Below are 21,323 nucleotides of genomic sequence, written 5' to 3'. Positions count from 1 at the left end.
GGCCACTTGATGCGAAGAGCTGACTCATTGGAAAAGACCCTGATGCTGGGAAAGATTGAGGGCAGGAGGAGAGGTGACAACAGAGGATGAGATGGTTGGATGGCATCACTGACTTAATGGACATGAGTTTGGGTAAACTCTGGGAGTTGGTGATAAACAGGGAAGCTTGGCGTGCTGCGGTTCATGGGGTCACAAAGAGTCAGACACAACCGAGCGACTGAACTGACTGACTTGTGCCTTTGTGCTATAATTATTTGGAACTTTACCCCTTCCTTTTACTTCTGTATTCCACAGCCATGACAGCGAGGATAACAATATTAATAGTGAAAAATGGGAAACTAAAATTTCCAAAAGGAAGACTGTTTAATAAAATATGGCTTAACAATACAGCAGAGTTCTTTCAATGAGGTAGACCTCTATTCAATGATGGCTAAATAATTGAACATTTATAACTAAAAACAAGCTCAAGAACAGTATGTACAATCAATCTGTTTCTCTGTGTGTCTTTCTCATATACAAACACACTCAAATATTCATAGTCTGAAAGAATAGTAAAATATTAACAATGACTCAGTATGGTTGGTAAAATTTCAAATCAATCTTTTCTTTTGTTTTTCTGTTTCTCACTTTAATACCATGCACACCTCAAATAAATTAAAAATAATTAATTTTTAAAATCTTACAAAAGAATATAGTCAATTTGAAATTAGTAATTTCTTTGCCAATCAGAAAGCTCACAACCAAATTTGAAACTCATTCAACAGATACATTTATTTCTGACAGCTGTGACTGAATTTCTGTTTCATATTGTTATTCTTACAGTCATGCACCTCCAATTGTCCATGGAATATGGCAGAATATTTGTCAGTAAGTGGGTAGAGAAAAAAATCACTGAAATGAAAAAAAGACTTGGGTCTTCAAAGCAGTGGCCCCCATGAATGCTGAATAGTATTAAAAAAAAAAACTTCCTTGATATAGCTTAATGAAACTTGTGAATTTCAAGATGAAAAGGATATCAAAAAATGAAAAAGGAGAAAAGGGTTTTCTAAATGGAAACAGAGGTGGTGGGGGAAAGAGAGGCTTCCAGTCAACAATACTCAACCCCAAAGCAGTGGAACAAAGGCTGAACAATTTCTAGGAAATAAAAACTGATGCCAGAGTTCTAGATTCAAAACATAATTCCCACAGGAGAGGGAAAAGAATTGATATTAGACAGGTACAAATAGAGTATACATGAACCTTTCTGAAACATTAGTCAGGAAATACTCTAGTCAAACCAAAGGTAAAAATCTCAAGACAGAACTCATAAATAGAAACACAGACTGAACTGACACAGAAAACCTATCTTTTGCCATCAGGATAAATAAATTCCTGACAAGGAGCAAAACTCAAAAGAGTGAGTCATCCTCCAGTGTGAGAAACAAAGACAAAATTTAAAATGCAACAGAAACCAAGACCTTATGATTCAGCAACCCACAGGGATTTTAGAGACTGAGAGATACATTTTAGCAGCCAGGGTCTGGACCATACTATTTTAAACTGTTAAGAACAGATACTACACTTAGATCTTAGCCAAAAGGCCGAGAAGTGATGGAACATGTTATTTTAAAATTGTTTCACACCAAAAGAATGAGGAGAAAGCTATGTTTAATATCTGCAAACCTTCTGCCTAAATTCAATAACTGTTACCATTTTGCTAACCTTGCTGTCTCTCTCTTGCATAGTACATAAATACACATGCATCATTTTGGTTTTTTAGCTAAACCATGTGTAAAAAGTAGCAGGTTAGTCAAAGCAAAGACCCAAGGTGGGACAATGAGGAATGCATTGTAGTGATAAAAGGTCTGTTCAAATCACAAAAAGAAAATAATTTAAGAAAATAATCAAACCAGTAAAAGAAAAAAGGAAGACGATATGAATCACAAACCTTTACACATTACATGCTCTGCATTCAAATTACAAAGGACGTATGACAAAGTACAACTCATACTGGAAGAATTCAGCTCTCCCTCTGAGCCTGCTATACCAAGTACTCAAAAAGGTCGAGTGACGATATGCCCTTCCCAGCATTTCCCACCTATCCTGAAACATAAGGAGCGTCTTGGTCAGTATCTCCCAAGCATGGCCAGTATCTCGTCCTTACCGATCAGCAAAGCCCAAGCAGCTCGGAAATGCTATGCCCATTTCCCAATTCCTGTCACTCACCTAGATATGTGCTTTGAGAAACTCCATTTTCCACCATCCAGGGGTCTTCCCCTTGTTCTAACCGGAGGATAACTTTTGGTTTGGAAAACAGAATCCCTGTTCATGAGCAAGAAAGAGAGTGAATCCATGGTGCAGACATGAGTGGCCAGTCACTCACTCAGATCCAGCCCCAGAGTCTGGGGCAAAGGACAGTTGAGAGTAAATAGATTTGTTCTGAGAAGGGCTTAAAACCAGGCTCCCAGAGGAGGGCCAGGAAGTGGTCTCGGGAAGAAAGTCAGGGCTCTGGTTGTGCATTCCTCTAAGCTGGAACCTCCTGTAAGACGCAGAGGGACAGAGTCCAGGGGGCAGAAGACAGGGAGAGTACAGAGAGGATGCCCATCACCAACTGTGCCAAGCTGAGACTTGTCCCTGCAGCTGAGGGCAACAGCACCCGCTGCTTTCTGAGTCTACCTGTGGGCTGAGTCTGGCCACGCCCTCCTCGGAGAGGGCACCAAGGTGCTCCCCCAGCAGATTCTACATCACAAGGAAATGTCCTTACCCAGAGAGAACAGGGTGCTGTAGTTCTCCAGCATCACCTCCTGGTACAAGGTTCTCTGCGCAGAGTCTAGGCACAGCCACTCGTCCCGGCTGAAGAACACAGCCACATCCCTGAATGTCACAGACACCTGTAACAGAAACCCATTCCTGCTCACCCAGGACCATACCCGCAGTGGGATGACTGAGCAGCAACCCTGTCGCCATTCTAGGTTCTGAGCAGTTTCAAGCTGAATACTTCCTGACCACCCCTCCTGTACTCAGCACATACATCTCTGTCACCTACCTACTGTCAGTGAAGCGTTGTGCTCCCAGCAAAATGAAATTCAGCAGCCAAAGAACGTAAAACACTTGAAGTCGTGGAATAAAATCAGAATGAGGGAAACACAGAACTCTAGGCATAGAAAGGTACAACAATCACCTAGACCAAACTCATTTTACAGGTGAGACATGAGAACTGGGTTTTACAAGGAGCCTCCGGTACACTCACTCAGGGAGCAACAGGTGTGCTTGGATTCTGTGGTCACCTTGGACCACCTCTGTCTCGGATGAAAGGATGTTGCCAGTCACAGTGAAGGAGGCTTTGAGAAGGCCCCAGGCGTGGCTTTCCCAGAAGCAGGCCCAGCATGTGGGCTGTACAATCTTTGAAGAGCCAAGTGACAAGGCTGCAGCTGGGACTCTCCCCATCCCAGAAGCCTTTGTTCTACTTCTCTCTGAAACCAAGCAGGAGCCCTGAGGGGCCCTCCTATATACATAAAGCCTTTCCATGGTCTCCATTTCTTGTTTGTAGGAAAAGGGCTTCAACCTCCTAGACCTTTCTGAATCCCAAGGGGCATATTCAAACAGTCGCTAATGAGGGAATTGAGGGAATGCAGAAACAAAGGAACAGGAGTCAAGAAACAACTGTGCAGCCAAAAAGCAGGGTCCTGGTTCCTACTCAAGGGACACACATAAGAACGTATCTTTGAGTTCTTCTGCAGGAACTAAGGCCCCCACCCAGGCAGAGGATGGTTACTCAAGGCTGAGCGCAACAGTGCTGGAACACTGCCCTGTTACCTCACTGCCAACCAGTCAGAAGAAATTTACAGTCTGCAGCCCGTATCTCAAATTTTGCCTAAAAAACCTTTTCCCTGAAAACCATCAGGGAGTTGAGTTTTTTGCATACAAGCCATCTGTTCTTCTTGCTTGGCCCTATAGTAAACCTTTCCCACTCCAAACTCTGATGTTTTGGTTTGTTTGGCCTCACGGTACATCAGACACATGAATGTGGCTTTGGGAACATCTCCGGCTTCAGTGCATCACAAGTCACCTGTTTTAAACTGGTGGTCCCTTTCTTTTATTATTAAGAATCTTTTTTTTTTTCTTTAAGCAAATTAGGAATGATCAACAAGCAAAAGAAAAAGGAATGTTGGACTTCCCTGATAGCCAGTGGTTAAGACTCTATGCTCCCACTGCAGAGGGATGGGTTCCATCCCTGGTCAGGAAACTAAGATCCTGCATGCCACATGGTGCAGACAAAAAAAGAAAAAGCAACATTAATCTAACTTCCTACCATCAAATACAAGGTTTGTTCACTTCTTGTTGTGTGTTCTTTCAGACTTTTTACATGATAATATGGCTCTAAATTTAAATAAAAATAAAATGTTACACAGATAACTTTACCCCACTCAACACTTTTTACTTGCTGCCACATATCTCACTGTATAGATTACTTATAGATTATTAGATGGTTTACTTAACTAATCTACTGTGGGTATTTAGGTTATTTCCATTTTTGTAACTCTAAAAATACTGGATTGAGTGTCCCTGCACATCACAAAAAAGCTTATTTTCTTAGGACACATTTCTAGAGGTAAAAATACTTCCACACTTTATCCCTAAAATGCAGAAAGGCAGTCACAAGGCCATGGTGTTCTTTGATTGGTAAGGGCAATGGCAAATTAAAAATAAAAGGCTGTTAGAAATAAGTGAGAAGACTCCAACCCCATCCTTCATTTTCTTCCAATTTCCCTTACCAAATGTATGTAAGTTTTTTTAATGGCTAAATAAGTCTCACAATTCAGGACTGTTTCCTCAAGGACCTGGTCACCATTTCCTAGGAGGAGATGGGCCTAACTTGCTACCTGACAAATTTCCAAACTGCAAAACTGGGTTATGCACTTAGCGATATATAAGTGAGCTTTCTGTCTCTGCAATCTCTTTAGTGGATTGCCAGTGATACACAATACATTCTGGTGTAATGCTTACTCAATAATAAAAGTGTTTTCTTTCTCTTCTACTGATGTGGAAAGGTTTTCTGGGTTAGAAAGAGATTATGCTTTTAATAATTGTTCCCCAAGTGAAAGGGCAAAGAAGGGAAGAAATCACTGTGAACCAGATGCTTCTCACCTCAGGGAAGTCTCACTTCCCTGAATCTGTCCCCTCCTCCAAACCACAGCCCAAATTGTAACTTCTTTTCCTTTCAACATCTGTATAAGCCTAATACTGCTCATATGTATAAAACTGCACAATAGTAGGAAGTATCTCTGACCACAATAGTAGGAAGCATCTCTGACCACTAGGTCTTCTTTCTAGGATCTTCTTAGAAAATCACCCAGACCCTGATCAGGTATTACTGTAGTAGATTAGTTCTCAGTTGATTTCCTAGATTTGACTCCCCTATGTCTCTGCCCTCCATGGGGCAAAACAAACCTGGATCCTTCACAAAGCTCTGGGCATGGCATTGGCATGGGGCCTGTGGGCCCATTCATTTCCAAGTCAACAAGCACTAACTGGTTAAGTGGAAAATTCACAAAGAGGCTGGCCCTGCAGCAAGGGAAATACCGTCTTTTTGGAGTTCCTCAATTCTGGTCCCTCAGTGGGCTTCATTACCTAGAAAAGCTCAACAATAGATGACGCATGTCCCCAACCTCTAAGCCCAGAAGGCAGTTCAAGAAAGAAACCTTCACTCACCAGAGCCTGGGCTGGCAGCAACCTTGTGGCCATTTCTCCCTCCCTCCTGCTGCTCCTTTTAGAGAGGGCACCTAAAAGGGAGAAAGAAACTGTGAGGTCTTTCCATTCTATCTGCACTCCCCTCCTCATTAGGGTTAGACCAGGTTAAGAAGTTTCCACAGGCTGAGCACCCTGTAGAAACCAAAGGAAACCTGGAAGCCCAGGCATTTCTGAGTTGGAGGGGACCTGTGCTTGACCACCAAAACCAGGAGTGCACAGTAAGCAGACTTCCAGTCCCTGAGCCTGCAACCTTTCAGCCAATGATTCATGAATAAAGATGAATTAAATGAAGGTATTAGAACCACCTGATACAAATTAACACTGTAAACAGCAGTCTCACCGGGCTCACAGAGACATTAAACTGATGAGACATGACAAATATTCTTCACACCTGCATTTAGGTATTTTGAGCTGTAGTAATTAGCATTATAATAATTCTTCAAATGTCATTTTAAGAATTGGTGTCCTTTTCAGAAACAGCCAACCAAAAATTAGTCCTCTTCTCTTCCTCTTGGACATTGTGTTTCCTTTGTGAAGAAAGTTATTAAACATCCTTAACTGTAAAAGGAAACGTTACCGATCCACCTTCCATACCCCCACGCTCCTAAAAGTACAAGACATAAAAAATACCTTCGTTGGCTAGAAATGAATTTAACATTTAGAGGAAAGGGACGTAACTTAACAAGTGGACAAAATTAAACACAAAAGGAAACAGTTAAGTCACTCAGGATTCAGCCTAGAAGAACAATGCCAAAATACAAGGTTGGCAAAAGGCATAAACATTAAGTTTCAACTGCAGGGGGAAAATACCAACAAACGGTAAAAGCTGAAAACCGCCTCAGGGCTCACGAATCCCGAAATGAGACACAGCTCCTTGCAATCTCTTCTCGAGGGACACCTTTCTGGGAGCCTGGCCCAGACTGAGCCGCGCCGTCCGTCGAGGGGCCTTGCCGGGGCAACGCCCCCTCCTCCGGCCACGTTCACCTGCCAAGGCCGCCCGGGCTTGGACGCCCGAAGCTGGGACTCGCCGCGGCTGACCCTCTGTCCGCCCCCTGCTGTAGGAGCCTAACACCCCGGGCCCACTCTCAAAGGCAGTCTGTACCTGTGCTCGCCGGGACGTGGGAAGCGGCGGACCCTACAGAAGGTAAGAGGAGAACCTAGTGCAGGATACTTAGCGTCGCCGCCGCCAGGCCACCGGGCAAAACTGCGCGTGCGTACAGGAGAACCCTAGCGCTTTTCCTTTCGAACTATACTTCCCAGACGTCTCCACGGCACGGCCCTCTACGGAGACCGAGAAGGTCTAAGGAAGGGAAGGCTAGAGAAAGCAGTCTTGCAAAAGCCAGAGGCTGAAGCCTCTGCTGTAACCACGTGTCCTTTCGTGCACCCGTTGAATTTAAAATTATGATGACAATGATAATAAGTGGAAAAAGTGAGCATGTAGTAGAAAATGTGGAAGACTAGCCGCTTGCGGCTGCTTTTTCTTGGTTATTGAGAAAACTGTTAGTATCTATTTAACGACTTTTTTAATTTAAAAATTGTCTAAATTTTGTAACCTATAATAAAAAAAAATATATATATATAATTTAACTGACACATGGGGTGAAAAAAGAAAAACATAGACCTAGTATTGCCCTTTTCGTGACATTCATTACTTCTTTTAAAAGGGTTCCTTTAAATTGTAAAGCTTGTTTTCCAGTATTGAGAGTAACCCCCTTCTTTCCCACTCCATCCTCATTGTCTGGCACTGTACATACCAAATAATACAATTCTATAAATATCAAGTGAATGCTTTTTTAAATAGCCACCATTAAAGTTTACAAAACCAGGCCTAAAACCAAAGGACACCTAAGGTAGAGAATAAAAAGATTAATTATTATATACCAGGAAAATAATATGAGAAAGAGATCTGAAGCAAAAATAGTCAAATGCAACAGTACACACTGCTAACCTTAGAGAATTGCAAATCAAAACCACAATGAGCTAGCACTTTATCCATTAGGATAGCTGCTATCAAAACAAAGACAAGAACAAAATAATTCAGAAAGCAACTTGCATTGGTGAGGACTTGTTGAAATTGAATCCTTGTGAACTGCTGCTGAGAATGTAAAATGCTGCAGCTGTTACCGAGTCCAAGTTTGGTCTGCTCCTCTCACCATAGGCCAACAAATCTGAGCTTCAAGGTGTTGAGGCAAGGAGGAGACTTTAATCAGGGGAACGGCAGACCAGGAAGATGGCAGGCTAGCGCCTCAAAATAATCATCTTATTGGGGTCTGGATGCCAGGTTATTTTATAGATCAGAGAGAAAGAAGCAATGAGGAACTAAAGTCAAAAGGCAGACTAGAGAAGGAGAAGCAATGGGGAAACAAAGTGAAAGGGCCTTCAGTCTTGCAAAACATCTCCAAGGGAATGTCCAGCCGTCAGAAGTGGTGTGTTAATCTCTTCTGTTCACAGGTGGGCAGGGACAAACTATCTCTTCACCAATTGAACAAAGGTACTTTAATCAAACAGAGGGGCAGGGTGCTTCAGGCAAGCCACTGAGTATGATTATAATAATTAAAGCAATGAAAAGCGAGTCAAAGAAACAGTTTCCAACATGGAGTCAAAATTGGCTTCCTCCCTGCAACACAGCTGCTGTGGAAATAGTATGGTGGATCCTCGGTATTAAAAATAGAATTACTATATAATCCAGCAATTCCACTTCTAAGTATATTCCCCAAAGAATTGAAAGCAAGGACTCAAGCAGGTTATACACTACTGTTCACAGAAGTGTTATTCAGAATAGTGAAAAAGTAGGAAGAACTCAAGTGTCACCGAACTGGTAAGTGGGTGAACAAAATGTGGTCTATGCATACAATGAAATGTTCATCCATAAAAAGGAAGGAATATCTGATATATGCTACAGTATGGCTGAATCTTGAAGACATGAAAAGTAAAATAAGGCAAACTCAAAAAGACAAATATGGTATAATTCCACCTATACGAGGTGTCTACAATAGTCAGATTCATAGATGGAAAGTAGAATACTGGTTACCAGGGACTAAGGGAAGGAGGAAGTGAGGATTTCTTGTTTACTGGGTTTGGATTTCAGATTGGGATAATGAAAAAGTTCTGGAGATAACTAGTGGTGATGATGGCACAACAGTGAAAATATACTTAATGCTACTGAGCCATACACTTTAAAAAAATGGTTGAACTGGTAAATTTTCTATTATGTGTATTTTACCACAATAAAAGTAATAATTTAAAATAAAATAATTGTGAACCATTATTGGCAAGACAGCATTGAAATGTACATATTCTTCATATTCTTTAAAATAAAAACACTTCCATATATAGTTTTTAGTCATGTCCGATTCTTTGCAACCCCATGGACTATATAGTCCATGGAATTCTCCAGACCAGAAAACTGGAGTGGGTAGCCTTTCCCTTCTCCAGGGGATCTTCCCAACCCAGGGTTCAAACCCAGGTCTCCCACATTGCAACGTGAATTCTTTACCAGCTGAGCCACAAGGGAAGCCCCATATACAATTTTTAAAGTAATAAAACCCATACAGGTCTAGGAAAATGCCATCGGAGTACCAGAAATTGAAAATCTTGGAAGGTGTGCAGCAGATATGTGCCCTGAGAGCCAAAGGCTATCTAACAGAAAGATTCAGAAGAAAATAGAAAATAAAGAGAAAGAAATAATTCCAAATAGATTACATGTAGAGATATAGTAGAAAACATATTCAAACTGAAGAAAGCCTGGGTCTTTCTTCAGATGAAATAGAAGATAAAGTGCTGAGCATGACTGGCAGGGGGCCAGGAGGGTGGGGAAAAGGAGGAGGAAATACATCCTGGAGAAAATTTCAGAACTCTAAAATCTTAAAAGCAACCAGGGTATAAAAAGGAAACACAAGATATCCTGTATATTACTTGTACAATAATAGAAGACAGGACTGCTCAAATTAGTTTAAATGTAAAAGCATTTAAGGGCTTCCAAGATGGTGCTAGTGGTAAAGAACTTGCCCACCAATACAGGAGCACTGCATTGCCAGCCAATGCAGGAGACGTGCGTTTAATTGCTGGGTTGGGAAGATCCCCTGGAGGAGGGTTCAGCAATCCATTCCAGATTTCCTGCCTGGATAATTCCATCGGCAGAAGAGTCCATAGCGTTGCACAGAGACTGACACGACTGAAGCGACTTAGTACGCATGTAAAGGCACAACAAGAAATCTTGGGCCAGGCTGTTGTTCAGTCGCTAAGTCGTGTCGGACTCTTTGTGACCCCATGGATTGCAACACACCGGGCTCCCCTGTCCTTCACTGTCTCCCAGAGTTTACTCAAGTTCGTGTCCCTTGAGTCAGTGATACTGTCTAACCATTTCATGCTCTCCTGTTTGCCTTCAGTCTTTCCCAGCATCAGGGTCTTTTCCAGTCAGTCATCTCTTCACATCAGCTGGCCTAAGTATTGGAGTGTCAACTTCAGCATCAGTCCCTCCAATGAATATTGAGGTTTGATTTCCTTTAGGATTGACTTTCCTTTAGGGCTGATCTCCTTGAGGTGCAAGGAACTCTCAAGAGTTTTCTCCAGCACCACAATTCAAAAGCATCAGTTCTTTGGCACTCAGCCTTCTTTATGGACCAACTCTCACATACGCACATGACTACTGAAAAACCATAGCTTTGACTATATGGATCTTTATCAGCAAAGTGATGTCTCTGCTTTTTAATAGGCTGTTTAGGTTTGTCGTAGTTTTCCTTCCAAGGAGCAAGCATCTTTTTATTTCATGGCTACAATCACCATCTGCAGTAATTTTGGAGCCCCCCAAATAAAATCTGTCACTGCTTCTACTTTTTCCCAGTCTACTTGCCAGGAAGTGATGGAACTGATTCCATGATCTTAGTTTTTTTAATGTTGAGTTTTAAGCCAGCTTTTTCACTCTCCTCTTTCACCCTCATCAAGAGGCTCTTTAGTTCCTCTTTACTTTCTGCAATTAGAGTAGTATCATCTACATATATGAGGCTGTTGATATTTCTCCTGGCAATCTTGCTTCCAGCTTGTGATTCATCCAGGCTGGCATTTCACAAGTACGCTGCGTATAAGTTAAATAAGCAGGGTGACAATATACTGCCATGTTGTACTCCTTTCTCAATTTTGAACCATATTGTTGCTTCTTGTCTGGTTCTAACTGTTGCTTCTTAACCTGCATACAGGTTTCTCAGAAACAGGTAAGATGGTCTGGTATTCCCATCTCTTTAAGAATGTTCCACAGTTTGCTGTGATCCACACAAAGGCTTTCTTGTAGTCAACAAAACAGAAGTAGATGTTTTTCTGGAATTTCCTTGCTTTTTCTATGATCCAATGAGATGCTGGCAATTTTATCTCTGGTTCTTCTGCCCTTTCTAAATCCAGCTTGTACATTTGGAAGTTCTCAGTTCATGTACTGCTGAAGTCTAACTTGGATTTTGAGTATAATCTTACTAGTATGTGGTCCAGACTACAGCTTAGCAGAATCAGTGGTTCAGTAAGGTCATCGAAAAATCAGGTTTCTATCTTCTGTTCACTCTGCTCCTCAGGTGCTGGTTGGACGATGGATATGGACACAGAATCAGGCTTCTGGTTCTGTTGGGAAATAGGAAGAGGAGAGGGGATGTATATTGGGTAGACAAGAATGTCCATACCATTCAGACTCTCACCGGGAGCACTGGGCTCTAGAAAACAGTGTGGAGCAATATCCTCAGATTTCCAAAGTAAAATAATTTATAACTTAAAATTCTATGACTCATAACTTAGTCATTCAGTTGTGAGTAAAGCAAAGGTATTTGGGAGCTAAAGGTGTAATAGGCAAGAACGAACCTGACCCTATATCAGACTTGTTCCTTTTTACGTTAACGTTTGTGCTCTGTCACCTGTATGTAGTCATGCTGGTTCTAAACCTTTTGTAAAATAATGTTACCTATAGTCTCAAATACACAGGATAGCCTATTCTCAAGGCCCTGGCCTTTAAGAGTGCATTCATATAGAGACTGAAAAGTGCATAACAGGGAATAACATTTGTCTTGTTGAAGCTGGAAGAACAAAGATTTTCTACACCAAGAAGCTGGCAACAACTAATATGCCCCTCCTTCACCTTGCCTTTAAAAGTGTTTTGCTGAAACCCTTCCAAGAGTTGAGAGTTTGGGGGTCATGAGCTGCGTGTCTCCTCATATGACCCTGCTACAACATTTCTCTGCTCCAAACTCTGACTTTTCTGTTAGTTTGGTACACAAACTTGTATTGGGTAGTAAAAGTATTTATGCAGATTATAGTTACTATCATATCTCTGGTGGGATTACTTATGAATTTAATTCACTAGAAAATCAAAGAAAGTAAAATTTGTATGGATTATAAGAAAATGAAGCAAGTAAATTAATCAGTAAAATCTCTGAGTCAAAATAACACTTGAGGGATAATGTGAAGGTCATTAATCATAGATCAAAACCCAAAATGATTACAAAAAAGAATGGCAAAGAGAATATAGTAGCAGACTACTGTTCTTGTTTATTCAGGGGAGTGATAGATAATTTCAGATGTAAGTTTTTAAAAATCTTTTAATGTGTATGTTAAGTATTTAATAGAACCAATTAGGCAAATAGAAATACAATATATGAATGTCTAACCAGTTGCTGAGTGATTTTTTTTTTTTGTAGATTCAAATCTTATTTATTTTTATAATTTTTATTGGAGTATACTTGATTTCCAATGTGTTAGTTTCAGGTGTACAGCAAAGTGAATCAGTTATCCATATAACCACTATTTTTCAGATTATTTTCCCATGTAGGTGATTACACAGTACTGAGTAGGGTTCCTTGTGCTATGCAGTAAGTATTTGTTAGTTATCTATTTTAGATATAGTAGTCTGTATATGTCAATCCCAATCTCCCAATTTATCTCTTCTCCCTGGTGACCATAAGTTTGTTTTCTATATCTGTGACTCTATTTCTGTTTGTAAAGTGAAGTAAGCCAGAAGGAAAAACACCAATACAGTATACTAACGCATATATATGGAATTTAGAAAGATGGTAACAATAACGCTGTATACGAGACAGCAAAAGAGACACTGATGTATAGAACAGTCTTATGGACTCTGTGGGAGAGGAAGAGGGTGGGAAGATTTGGGAGAATGGCATTGAAACATGTAAAATATCATGTATGAAATGAGATGCCAGTCTAGGTTCGATGCACGATACTGGATGCTTGGGGCTGGTGCACTGGGACGACCCAGAGGGAGGGTATGGGGAGGCAGGAGTGAGGAGGGTTTAGGATGGGGAACACATGTATACCTGTGGCGGATTCATTTTGATATTTGGCAAAGCTAATACAATTATGTAAAGTTTAAAAATAAAATAAAATTAAAAAAAAAATCCAGATAGAGACACTAGAATATGATATTTGTCTTTCTGACTTACTTCACCATGCATGACAATCTCTAGGTCCATCCATATTGCTTCAGATGGCTATTTGGTTCTTTTTTATGGCTGAGTAATATACCACATCTTTATTCATTCGTCTGTCAATGGACACTGAGGTTGCTTCCATGTCTTGGTTATTGTAAATAGTGCTGCACTGAACATTGGGGTGCATGTATCTTTTTTGTATGCATTTAAAAATTAATTTTTATTGGAATATAGTTGCTTTAGCATGTATCTTTTAGAAGTATGGCTTTTCTGCATATGTGCCTCGTGGTGGGATTGCTGGATCATATGATAGTTCTACATTTAGTTTATTAGAGAAACTCCATACTGTTCTCCATAATGGTAGCACCAATTTACATTACCATCATCAGTGTAGGAGGATTTCCTTTTCTCCACATCCTTTACAGAACTTACTGTTTGTAGATTTTTTTCGTGATGACCATTCTGACTGGTGTGAGGAGATATCTCATTGTAGTTTTGATTTGCATTGCTCTAATAATTAGTGACGTTGAGCATCTTTTCATGTGTTTGGCAGCCATCTGTATGTCTTCTTTGGAGAAATGTCAATTGAGATCTGCCGCCTATTTTTTGATTCAGTTTTTTTTTTTTTTAATATTGAGCTACGTGAGCTGTTTTGTATATTTTGGAGCTTAATCCCTTGTCTGTTGCTTGTTAGCAAACATTTCTTCCCATTCTGTGAGTTGTCTTTTCATTTTGTTCATGGTTTCCTATGCTGTGCAAAAGCTTTTAATTAAGTCCCATTTGTTTATTTTCGTTTTTATTTTCATTTCTCTAGGAGGTGGATCAAAAAAAGTAGTCCTGCGATTTACATCAGAGAATATCCTGCCTATGTTTTCCTCTAAGAGTTTTATAGTATCTGCCATTACATTTAGGTCTTTAGTCCATTTTTAGTTTATTTTTGTGTATGGTATTAGGGACTGCTCTAATTTCATTCTTTTACATATAGCTTTTCAGTTTTCCCAGCACTACTTATTGAAGAGACTATCTTTTCTTCTTTCTATATTCTTGCTTCCTTTGTCATACATTAGTTGACCATATGTGAGTGGGTTTATCGCTGGGCTTTCTATTCTGTTCCATGATCTGTATTTCTGTTTTTGTGCTAGTGCCAAACTCTTTTGATTATTGTATCTTTGTAGTATAGTCTGAGGTCAGGGAGCCTCATTCCTCCAGTTCTATTTTTCTTTCTCAGGATTGCATTGGCCTTGGGGAGGTGTTTTGTGTTTCCATAGAAATTGTAAAATTTTTTAGTTCTGTGAAAATTTTCATTGGTAATTTGATAGGGATTGCATTGAATCTGTGGATTGCTTTGGGTGTATAATCATTTTGACAATGTTGATTCTTCCCACCCAAGAACATGGTGTATCTTTCCATCTGTTTGTGTCATCTTTGATTTCTTTTGTCAGCATCTTAGTTTTCAGAGCACAGGTCTTTTGCCTACTTAGGTAGGTTTATTCCTAGGTATTTTATTCTTTTTGATGTGATGATGAATGGAACTGCTTCCTTAATTTCTCTTTCTGACCATTCGTTGTTAGTGTATAGAAATGCAGAAGATTTCTGTGTATTAATTTTATACCCTACAACTTTACTGAATTCACTGATGAGCTCTAATAGTTTTCTGGCAGTGTCTTTAGTATTACTATTATGTAAGGCTATGGTTTTTCCAGTAGTCATGTATGAATGTGAGAGTTGGACTGTGAAGAAAGCTGAGCGCCGAAGAATTGATGCTTTTGAACTGTGGTGTTGGAGAAGACTCTTGAGACTCCCTTGGACTGCAAGGAGATCCAACCAGTCCATTCTAAAGGAGATCAGTCCTGGGTGTTCTTTGGAAGGAATGATGCTAAAGCTGAAACTCCAGTACTTTGGCCACCTCATGCGAAGAGTTGACTCATTGGAAAAGATCCTGATGCTGGGAGGGATTGGGGGCAGGAGGAGAAGGGGACGACAGAGGATGAGATGGCTGGATGGCATCACCGACTCAATGGACGTGAGTTTGGGTGAACTCCGGGAGTTGGTGATGGATGGGGAGGCCTGGCGTGCTGCGATTCATGGGGTGCAAAGAGTCGGACACGACTGAGCGACTGAACTGAACTAAACTGAACTGATAGTATCATGACATTTGCAAACAGTGATAGTTTTACTTATTTTTCAAAATTTGGACTCCTTTTATCTCTTTTTCTTCTCTGATTGCGTGGCTTGAACTTCCAAAACCATGTTGAATAAAAGTGTCAGAAGTGGAATCTTTGTCATGTTCCTGATCTTAGATGAAATGCTTTCAGTTCTTCATCATTGAGAATGATACTAACTGTGAATTTGTTATATATAGCTTTTATTGCGTTGAAGTATGGTCCCTCTGTGTTGCCACTTTCTGGAGAATTTTTATCATAAATGGATGTTGATTTTTTTTCTTTACCTATGGAGATGATCGTATGCCTTTTATTTTTCAGTTTGTTACTGTGCTGAATCACACTGATGATTTGTGGGTATTGAAAAATTTTTGCAACCCTTGAATAAATCTCACTTGATCATGGTGTATAATCTTTTTAATGTGTTGTTGGATTTGTGTTGCAAGTATTTTGCTGAGAATTTTTGCATGTATATTCATCAGTGATCAGTTCAGTTCAGTTCAGTCACTCAGTCATGTCCGACTCTTTGCAACCCCATGAATCGCAGCACGCCAGGCCTCCCGGTCCATCACCAACTCCCGGAGTTTACCCAAACTCATGTCCATCGAGTCGGTAATGCCATCCAGCCATCCTCTGTCGTCCCCTTCTCCTCCTGCCCCCAGTCCCTCCCAGCATCAGGGTATGAGTCAACCGTTCACATAAGGTGGCCAAAATATTGGAGTTTCAGCTTCAGCATCAGTCCTTCCAGTGAACACCCAGGACTGATCTCCTTTAGAATGGACTGGTTGGATCTCCTTGAAGTCCAAGGGACTCTAAAGAGTCTTCTCCTACACCACAGTGAAAAAGCATCAATTCTTCGTTGCTCAGCTTTCTTCACAGTCCAACTCTCACATCCATACATGACCACTGGAAAAACCATAGCCTTGACTAGACGGACCTTTGTTGACAAAGTACTGTCTCTGCTTTTAATATGTTATCTAGGTTGGTCATAACTTTTTGATATTGACCTCTAATTTTCTTCTTTGTGGTATGTTTGTCTGGTTTTAGTATCAAGATTACTGTAGCCTCATGGAATGAGCTTGGGCATGTTCTTTCCTCTGCGATTCTTGAAACAATTTCAGAAAGATGGGTATTAACTCTTCCCTAAATATTTGATAGAATTCACCCGTGAAGTAATCTGGACCAAGACTTTTGCTTGTTGGAATTTTTAAATCACAGTTTTGATTTCAGTACTTGTGATTGGTCTGTTCATATTTTCTTTTCCTTCCTGGTTTAGTCTTGGAAGTTTGTACCTTTCTAAGAATTTTTCCATTTCTTCTAGGTAGTACATTTTATTGAAGTATTTGAATAGTTGATTGTAGTAGTTTCTTATTATCCTTTGTATTTCTGTGGTGTCTATTGTAGCTTCTCCTTTTTCTGTTTTTACTGATTTGAGATCTCTCTACTTGTCTCTGTCATCAGGGAAGCTAGAAAAAGACTTCTCAATTTTATCTTTTCTAAGAACCAGCTTTTAGTTTCATTGATCTTTTCTATTATTCTTTTCATTTCTATTTCATCTATTTATGCTCTGGTCTTTATTATTTCTTTCCTTCTAGTAATTTTGGGTTTTGTTTGTTCTCTTTACTCTAGTTGCTTTAGGTATAGGGTTAAGCTGTTTATTTGAAAATGTTCTTATTTCCTGAGGTAAGACTGTATTGCTATAAACTTCCCTCTTAGAACTGCTTTTGCTGCATCCCACAGGTTTTTCTATTGTCCTGTTTTCCTTTTTCAGTTGTCTTTAGGTATATTTTATTTCCTTTTTGATTTCTTCCATAATCTGTTTGGTTGTTTAGTAGCATATTGTTTAGCCTCCATTTGTTTGTGTTTTTTCAATTTTTTCTTGTGATTTATTTCTAATCTCATAGCATTGCAGTTAGAAAAGGTGCTTAATATGATTTCCATTTTCTTAAATTTACTGAGGCTTGCTTTATGGCCCAAGATGTGATCTATCCTGGAGCATGTTACATGTGTACTTCAGAAGGATATATAGTCTGCTGTTTTCAGATGGAATCCTATATAAAAAAAAATCAATTAAGTCTATCTGGTCTCATGTGTCATTTAAAGCTTGTGTTTCTTTATTGATTTTCTGTCTGGATGATCTGTCCATTGGTGTAAATGGAATGATAAATTGTTGTGTTGCTATCAATTTCTCCTTTTATTGTATGTATATTATTGTATGTATATGTGCTCAGTTGCTCAGTCATGTCCAAATCTTTGCAACCCTGTGGACTGTAACCTGCTAGGCTCCTCTGTCCATGGACTTGTCCAGTCAAGAATACTGGAGTGTGTTGCCATTTACTCTTCCAGGGGATCTTCCTGACCTAGGGATCAAACCCATTCCTCTTGTGTCTCCTGGGTTGGCAAGCAGATTCTTTACCACTGAACCACCAGGGAAGCCCTTATGGCTATTTGCATTTGTCTTATATATTAAGGTATTCCTATGTTGAGTGCATATATATTTACAATTGTAATATCCTTTTTTGGATTGATACCTTTGATCATTATGTAGTGTCCTTCCTTGTCTTTTATAACAGTCTTTATTTTAAAATCTATTTTGTCTTATATGAGCATTGCCACTCCAGCTTTCTTTTGATTTCCATTTGCATGGAATATCTTTTTCTATCCCCTCAATCTCAGTCTGCAAGTGTCCCTAGGTCTGAAGTTAGTCTCTTGTAGACAGCATATATATGGGGTCTTCTTTTTTTTTAAATCCATTCAGCCTTGAGAATGTTGCATGTGCACTTGAGAAGGATGTGTAGTCTGCTGAATCCTGTGTAAAAATCAATTAAGTTCATCTAGTCTAATGTGTCATTTAAAGCTTGTTTCTTTATTGATTTTCTGTCTGGATGATATTTTGGTTGGAGCATTTGATCCATTTATATTTAAAGTAATTATTGATGTATATATTCTTATTTACATTTTATTAATTGTTTTGAATTTGTTGGTCTTCTTTCTTCTCTTCTTCTTGTGTTCTTTTCTCCTCTAGTTTGATGACTATCTTTAATGTTGGGTTTGAGCTGCTTTTTTCTTTTTTGTTGTATATCTATTGTTTGTTGTTGTTGTTGGCAGTTCTCATGAAGTTTTGATATAGCTGTCCTCATATATATTATATGTACAAGGTTGTTTTGAGTTGCTGGTCTCTTAATATCAAATATATTTCCCACTTCCTGAATTTGTACTCTCCTTTCATGATTGCTGGTTTTGATATCATATTTGTGTATGATTATTTCCTCCTACTACTTTATATTTGCCTTTAATTGTGAACTTTTTCCATTTGTGATTTTTTTGTTTGTTTCTAGTTGTGGCCTGTTTTTTTTTTCTTCCTTGCCTAGATAAGTTTCTTTGGCATTTGTTGTAAGGTTGGTTTGATGATGCTGAACTCTCTTAATTTCTCCTTGCCTATAAAGCTTTTGATTCTCTAATGAATCTGAGTGAGAGCCTTGCTGTGTAGAATATTCTTGGTTGTAAGTTTTCCCCTTTCATCACTTTAAATATATTGTGCCACACTCTTCTGGCCTGAAGAGTTTCTACTGAAATCTCAGCTGATAACCTTATGGGGCTTCCCATGTGTATTAGTTGTTGCTTTTAATACTTTTCTTTGTATTTAGTTTTTGTGACTTTAATTAACATGTGTCTCAGTGTATTCCTCCTTGGGTTTATCCTGCATGTAATTCTGTGCTTCCTGGACTTGGGTGACTATTTCCTTTCTTGTGTTAGGGAAATTTTTGCTATAATCTCTTCAGATATTTTTCTGAAGCCCTTTTCCTTTCTCTTTTGCCCTTGGGACCCCTATAACACAAATGTCGGTGTGTTTACTGTTGTCCCATAGGTCTGTGACACTGTCCTCATTTCTTTTCATTCTTTTTTCTTTATTCTGTTCTGTGGTGGTAATTTCCACCACTCTGTCTTCCATGTCACTTATCTGCTCTTCTGCTTTAGTTATTCTGCTATTGACTCCTTCTAGTGCATTTCTTTTTTCAGTTATAGTGTTGTCTATCTCTGTTTTTTTATTTAAATCGTCTATGTCTTAAATATTTCTTATAGCTTTTCAGTCTGTGCCTCCATTCTTTTCTGAGACTTTGAATCAAGTTTACTATCACTTCTCTGAATTCTTTTTCAGGTAGTTTTCCTGTTTCCTCTTAATTTGGATGTTCTTATGGGTTTTTAATTTGTACCTTCTTTTGTAACACTTTTCTCTTTCATCTCATTTTGTCTAACTTTCTGTGCTTATGGTCTCTTTTCCACAGGTTGCAGGACTGTTCTCCTACTTCTTGTATCTGCTCCATGGTGGATGAAGTTGGTCCAGGGGCTTGTTTAGGCATCCTGGTGGAAGAGACTGGTGCTTGTCCTCTGATGGGTGGAGCTAGTTCTTGCCCCTCTGGTAAACAGGGCAATATCAAGGAGTGACTGTGAGCTCAGTACTACTTTAGGCAGCCAGTCTTCTGATGGGGGAGGCCTTGTATTCCAATCCTGTTTGTTGTATGATTGGAGGCTTTTCTGTGGTTGGTGCCTGCAGGTTGCTGAGTTGAGCCAAGTCTTGGTGCCAGAATGAGGACTCCCAGAGAGTTCATGCCAATCAATATTCCCTGGGTCCTCTGCTACTGACATACTTGCTCCCACAATGAGCTCAGCTGACCCTTCCCTCCCCAGTTTAATTCAGTTCAGTCACTCAGTCATGTCCGACTCTTTGTGACCCCATGAATTGCAGCACGCCAGGCCTCCCTGTCCATCACCAACTCCCGGAGTTCACGCAGACTCATGTCCATTGAGTCAGTGATGCCATCCAGCCATCTCATCTTCTGTCGTCCCCTTCTCCTCCTGCCCCCAATCCCTCCCAGCATCAGAGTCTTTTCCAATGAGTCAACTCTTTGCAGGAGGTGGCCAAAGTACTGGAGTTTCAGCTTTAGCATCATTCCTTCCAAAGAACACCCAGGACTGATCTCCTCTAGAATGAACTGGTTGGATCTCCTTGCAGTCCAAGGGACTCTCAAGAGTCTTCTCCAATGCCACAGTTCAAAAGCATCAATTCTTCGGCACTCAGCTTTCTTCACAGTCCAACTCTCACATCCATACACGACCACTGGAAAAACCATGGCCTTGACTAGACGGACCTTTGTTGTCAAGGGCACCCTCCAAAACCCCTAGGTAGGCCTAGGCCAAGTTCTTGTGGAGGTATTGAGATTGAGGGCAGGAGGAGAAGGGGTCAACAGAGGATGAGATTGTTGGATAGCAGTTACTGACTCAGTGGACGTGAGTGTGAGCAAACTCTGGGAGATGGTGAAGGACAGGGAAGACAGGCATGCTGCAGTCCATGGGGTCACAGAGAGTCAGACAGCACTGAGCAACTGAACAGCAACAGCACTTCTTTGTGCTGGGTCCCAGCGCGCACGAGACACTGTGTGCACCCTCCAAGAGTGGGCTTTGTTTTCCAGCCCTGTGGGGCTCGTGCACTCAAGCTCCACTGGCCATCGAGGCTAAATTCTCTGAGGCCAGACCCTCAGATACTCTTGGAGGGCTAATTTTATGTGGGAATGTCCCTGCATATCATGCATGGATTTATTTTTTTTTTTTTGGTGTGAGGGCTTCTTTCAGTATAGCTATCTGCCACCTCTTTCCTCTGTTTATGATGGCCATTATCTCCCTGATAGGAGGTATGACTGCTGATGTGGTGCCTGAAGTTTGCACTATATATTGAATAGTGCCTTCCTTTTGCTCTGTGGTTGTCACTGTCCTGTAAGGGGTAGGGTCTGCTCCCTAGTTATTGAACTAGAGGCCCACATATGTGTGTCTTAGCTGTGTTTCTGATTTGTGGTGTGATGAAGGTGGGATCGGAGCACTTGTACTTGCAGAGAAGACAAGATGTGCTCTGTTCTGTCGCCTTTCACCCACTGTGTGAGTTCTCAGATTACACTACTGTTGGTACTGCTCTTGGCCCCATCTTCATGGTGGGTGTGCCAGCACTTGGTCCTGATAT

The 21,323-nt window shown here is 40.3% G+C and overlaps 1 protein-coding gene and 1 non-coding gene across 10 annotated transcripts in view; both read right to left on the bottom strand.

The window, feature by feature from the left end:
- The window catches only part of LOC102266853 (zinc finger protein 879), a 75,462-nt gene extending 68,499 nt beyond the window's left edge, over positions 1-6,963 (bottom strand). For 6 of the 9 annotated variants that reach the window (XM_070373458.1, XM_070373459.1, XM_070373461.1 and 3 more), the window contains exons 1-4: positions 6,833-6,963; positions 5,692-5,762; positions 2,744-2,870; positions 2,206-2,301 (exon numbers count right to left, since the gene is read on the bottom strand). In XM_070373458.1, the coding sequence (XP_070229559.1) occupies positions 2,206-2,301; positions 2,744-2,870; positions 5,692-5,724 (256 nt within the window). In that variant the 5' untranslated portion in view covers positions 5,725-5,762; positions 6,833-6,963. Of the gene's footprint in view, positions 1-2,205; positions 2,302-2,743; positions 2,871-5,691; positions 5,763-6,832 lie in introns of those variants that run through there. The other 3 variants (XM_070373455.1, XM_070373457.1, XM_070373456.1) reach the window with 3 other exon arrangements.
- LOC138988723 (U2 spliceosomal RNA) lies at positions 1,396-1,592 on the bottom strand. The gene has a single exon (XR_011464981.1). It is a non-coding gene; the product is annotated as a U2 spliceosomal RNA (small nuclear RNA).
- Positions 6,964-21,323: the final 14,360 nt, after the last annotated feature.

The sequence above is a fragment of the Bos mutus genome, chromosome 7 (genome assembly GCF_027580195.1).
Source record: "Bos mutus isolate GX-2022 chromosome 7, NWIPB_WYAK_1.1, whole genome shotgun sequence".
Lineage (NCBI taxonomy): Eukaryota > Metazoa > Chordata > Mammalia > Artiodactyla > Bovidae > Bos > Bos mutus.
Note: the sequence above shows the minus strand (reverse complement) of the source record. Positions and strands in the feature narration are given on the sequence as shown.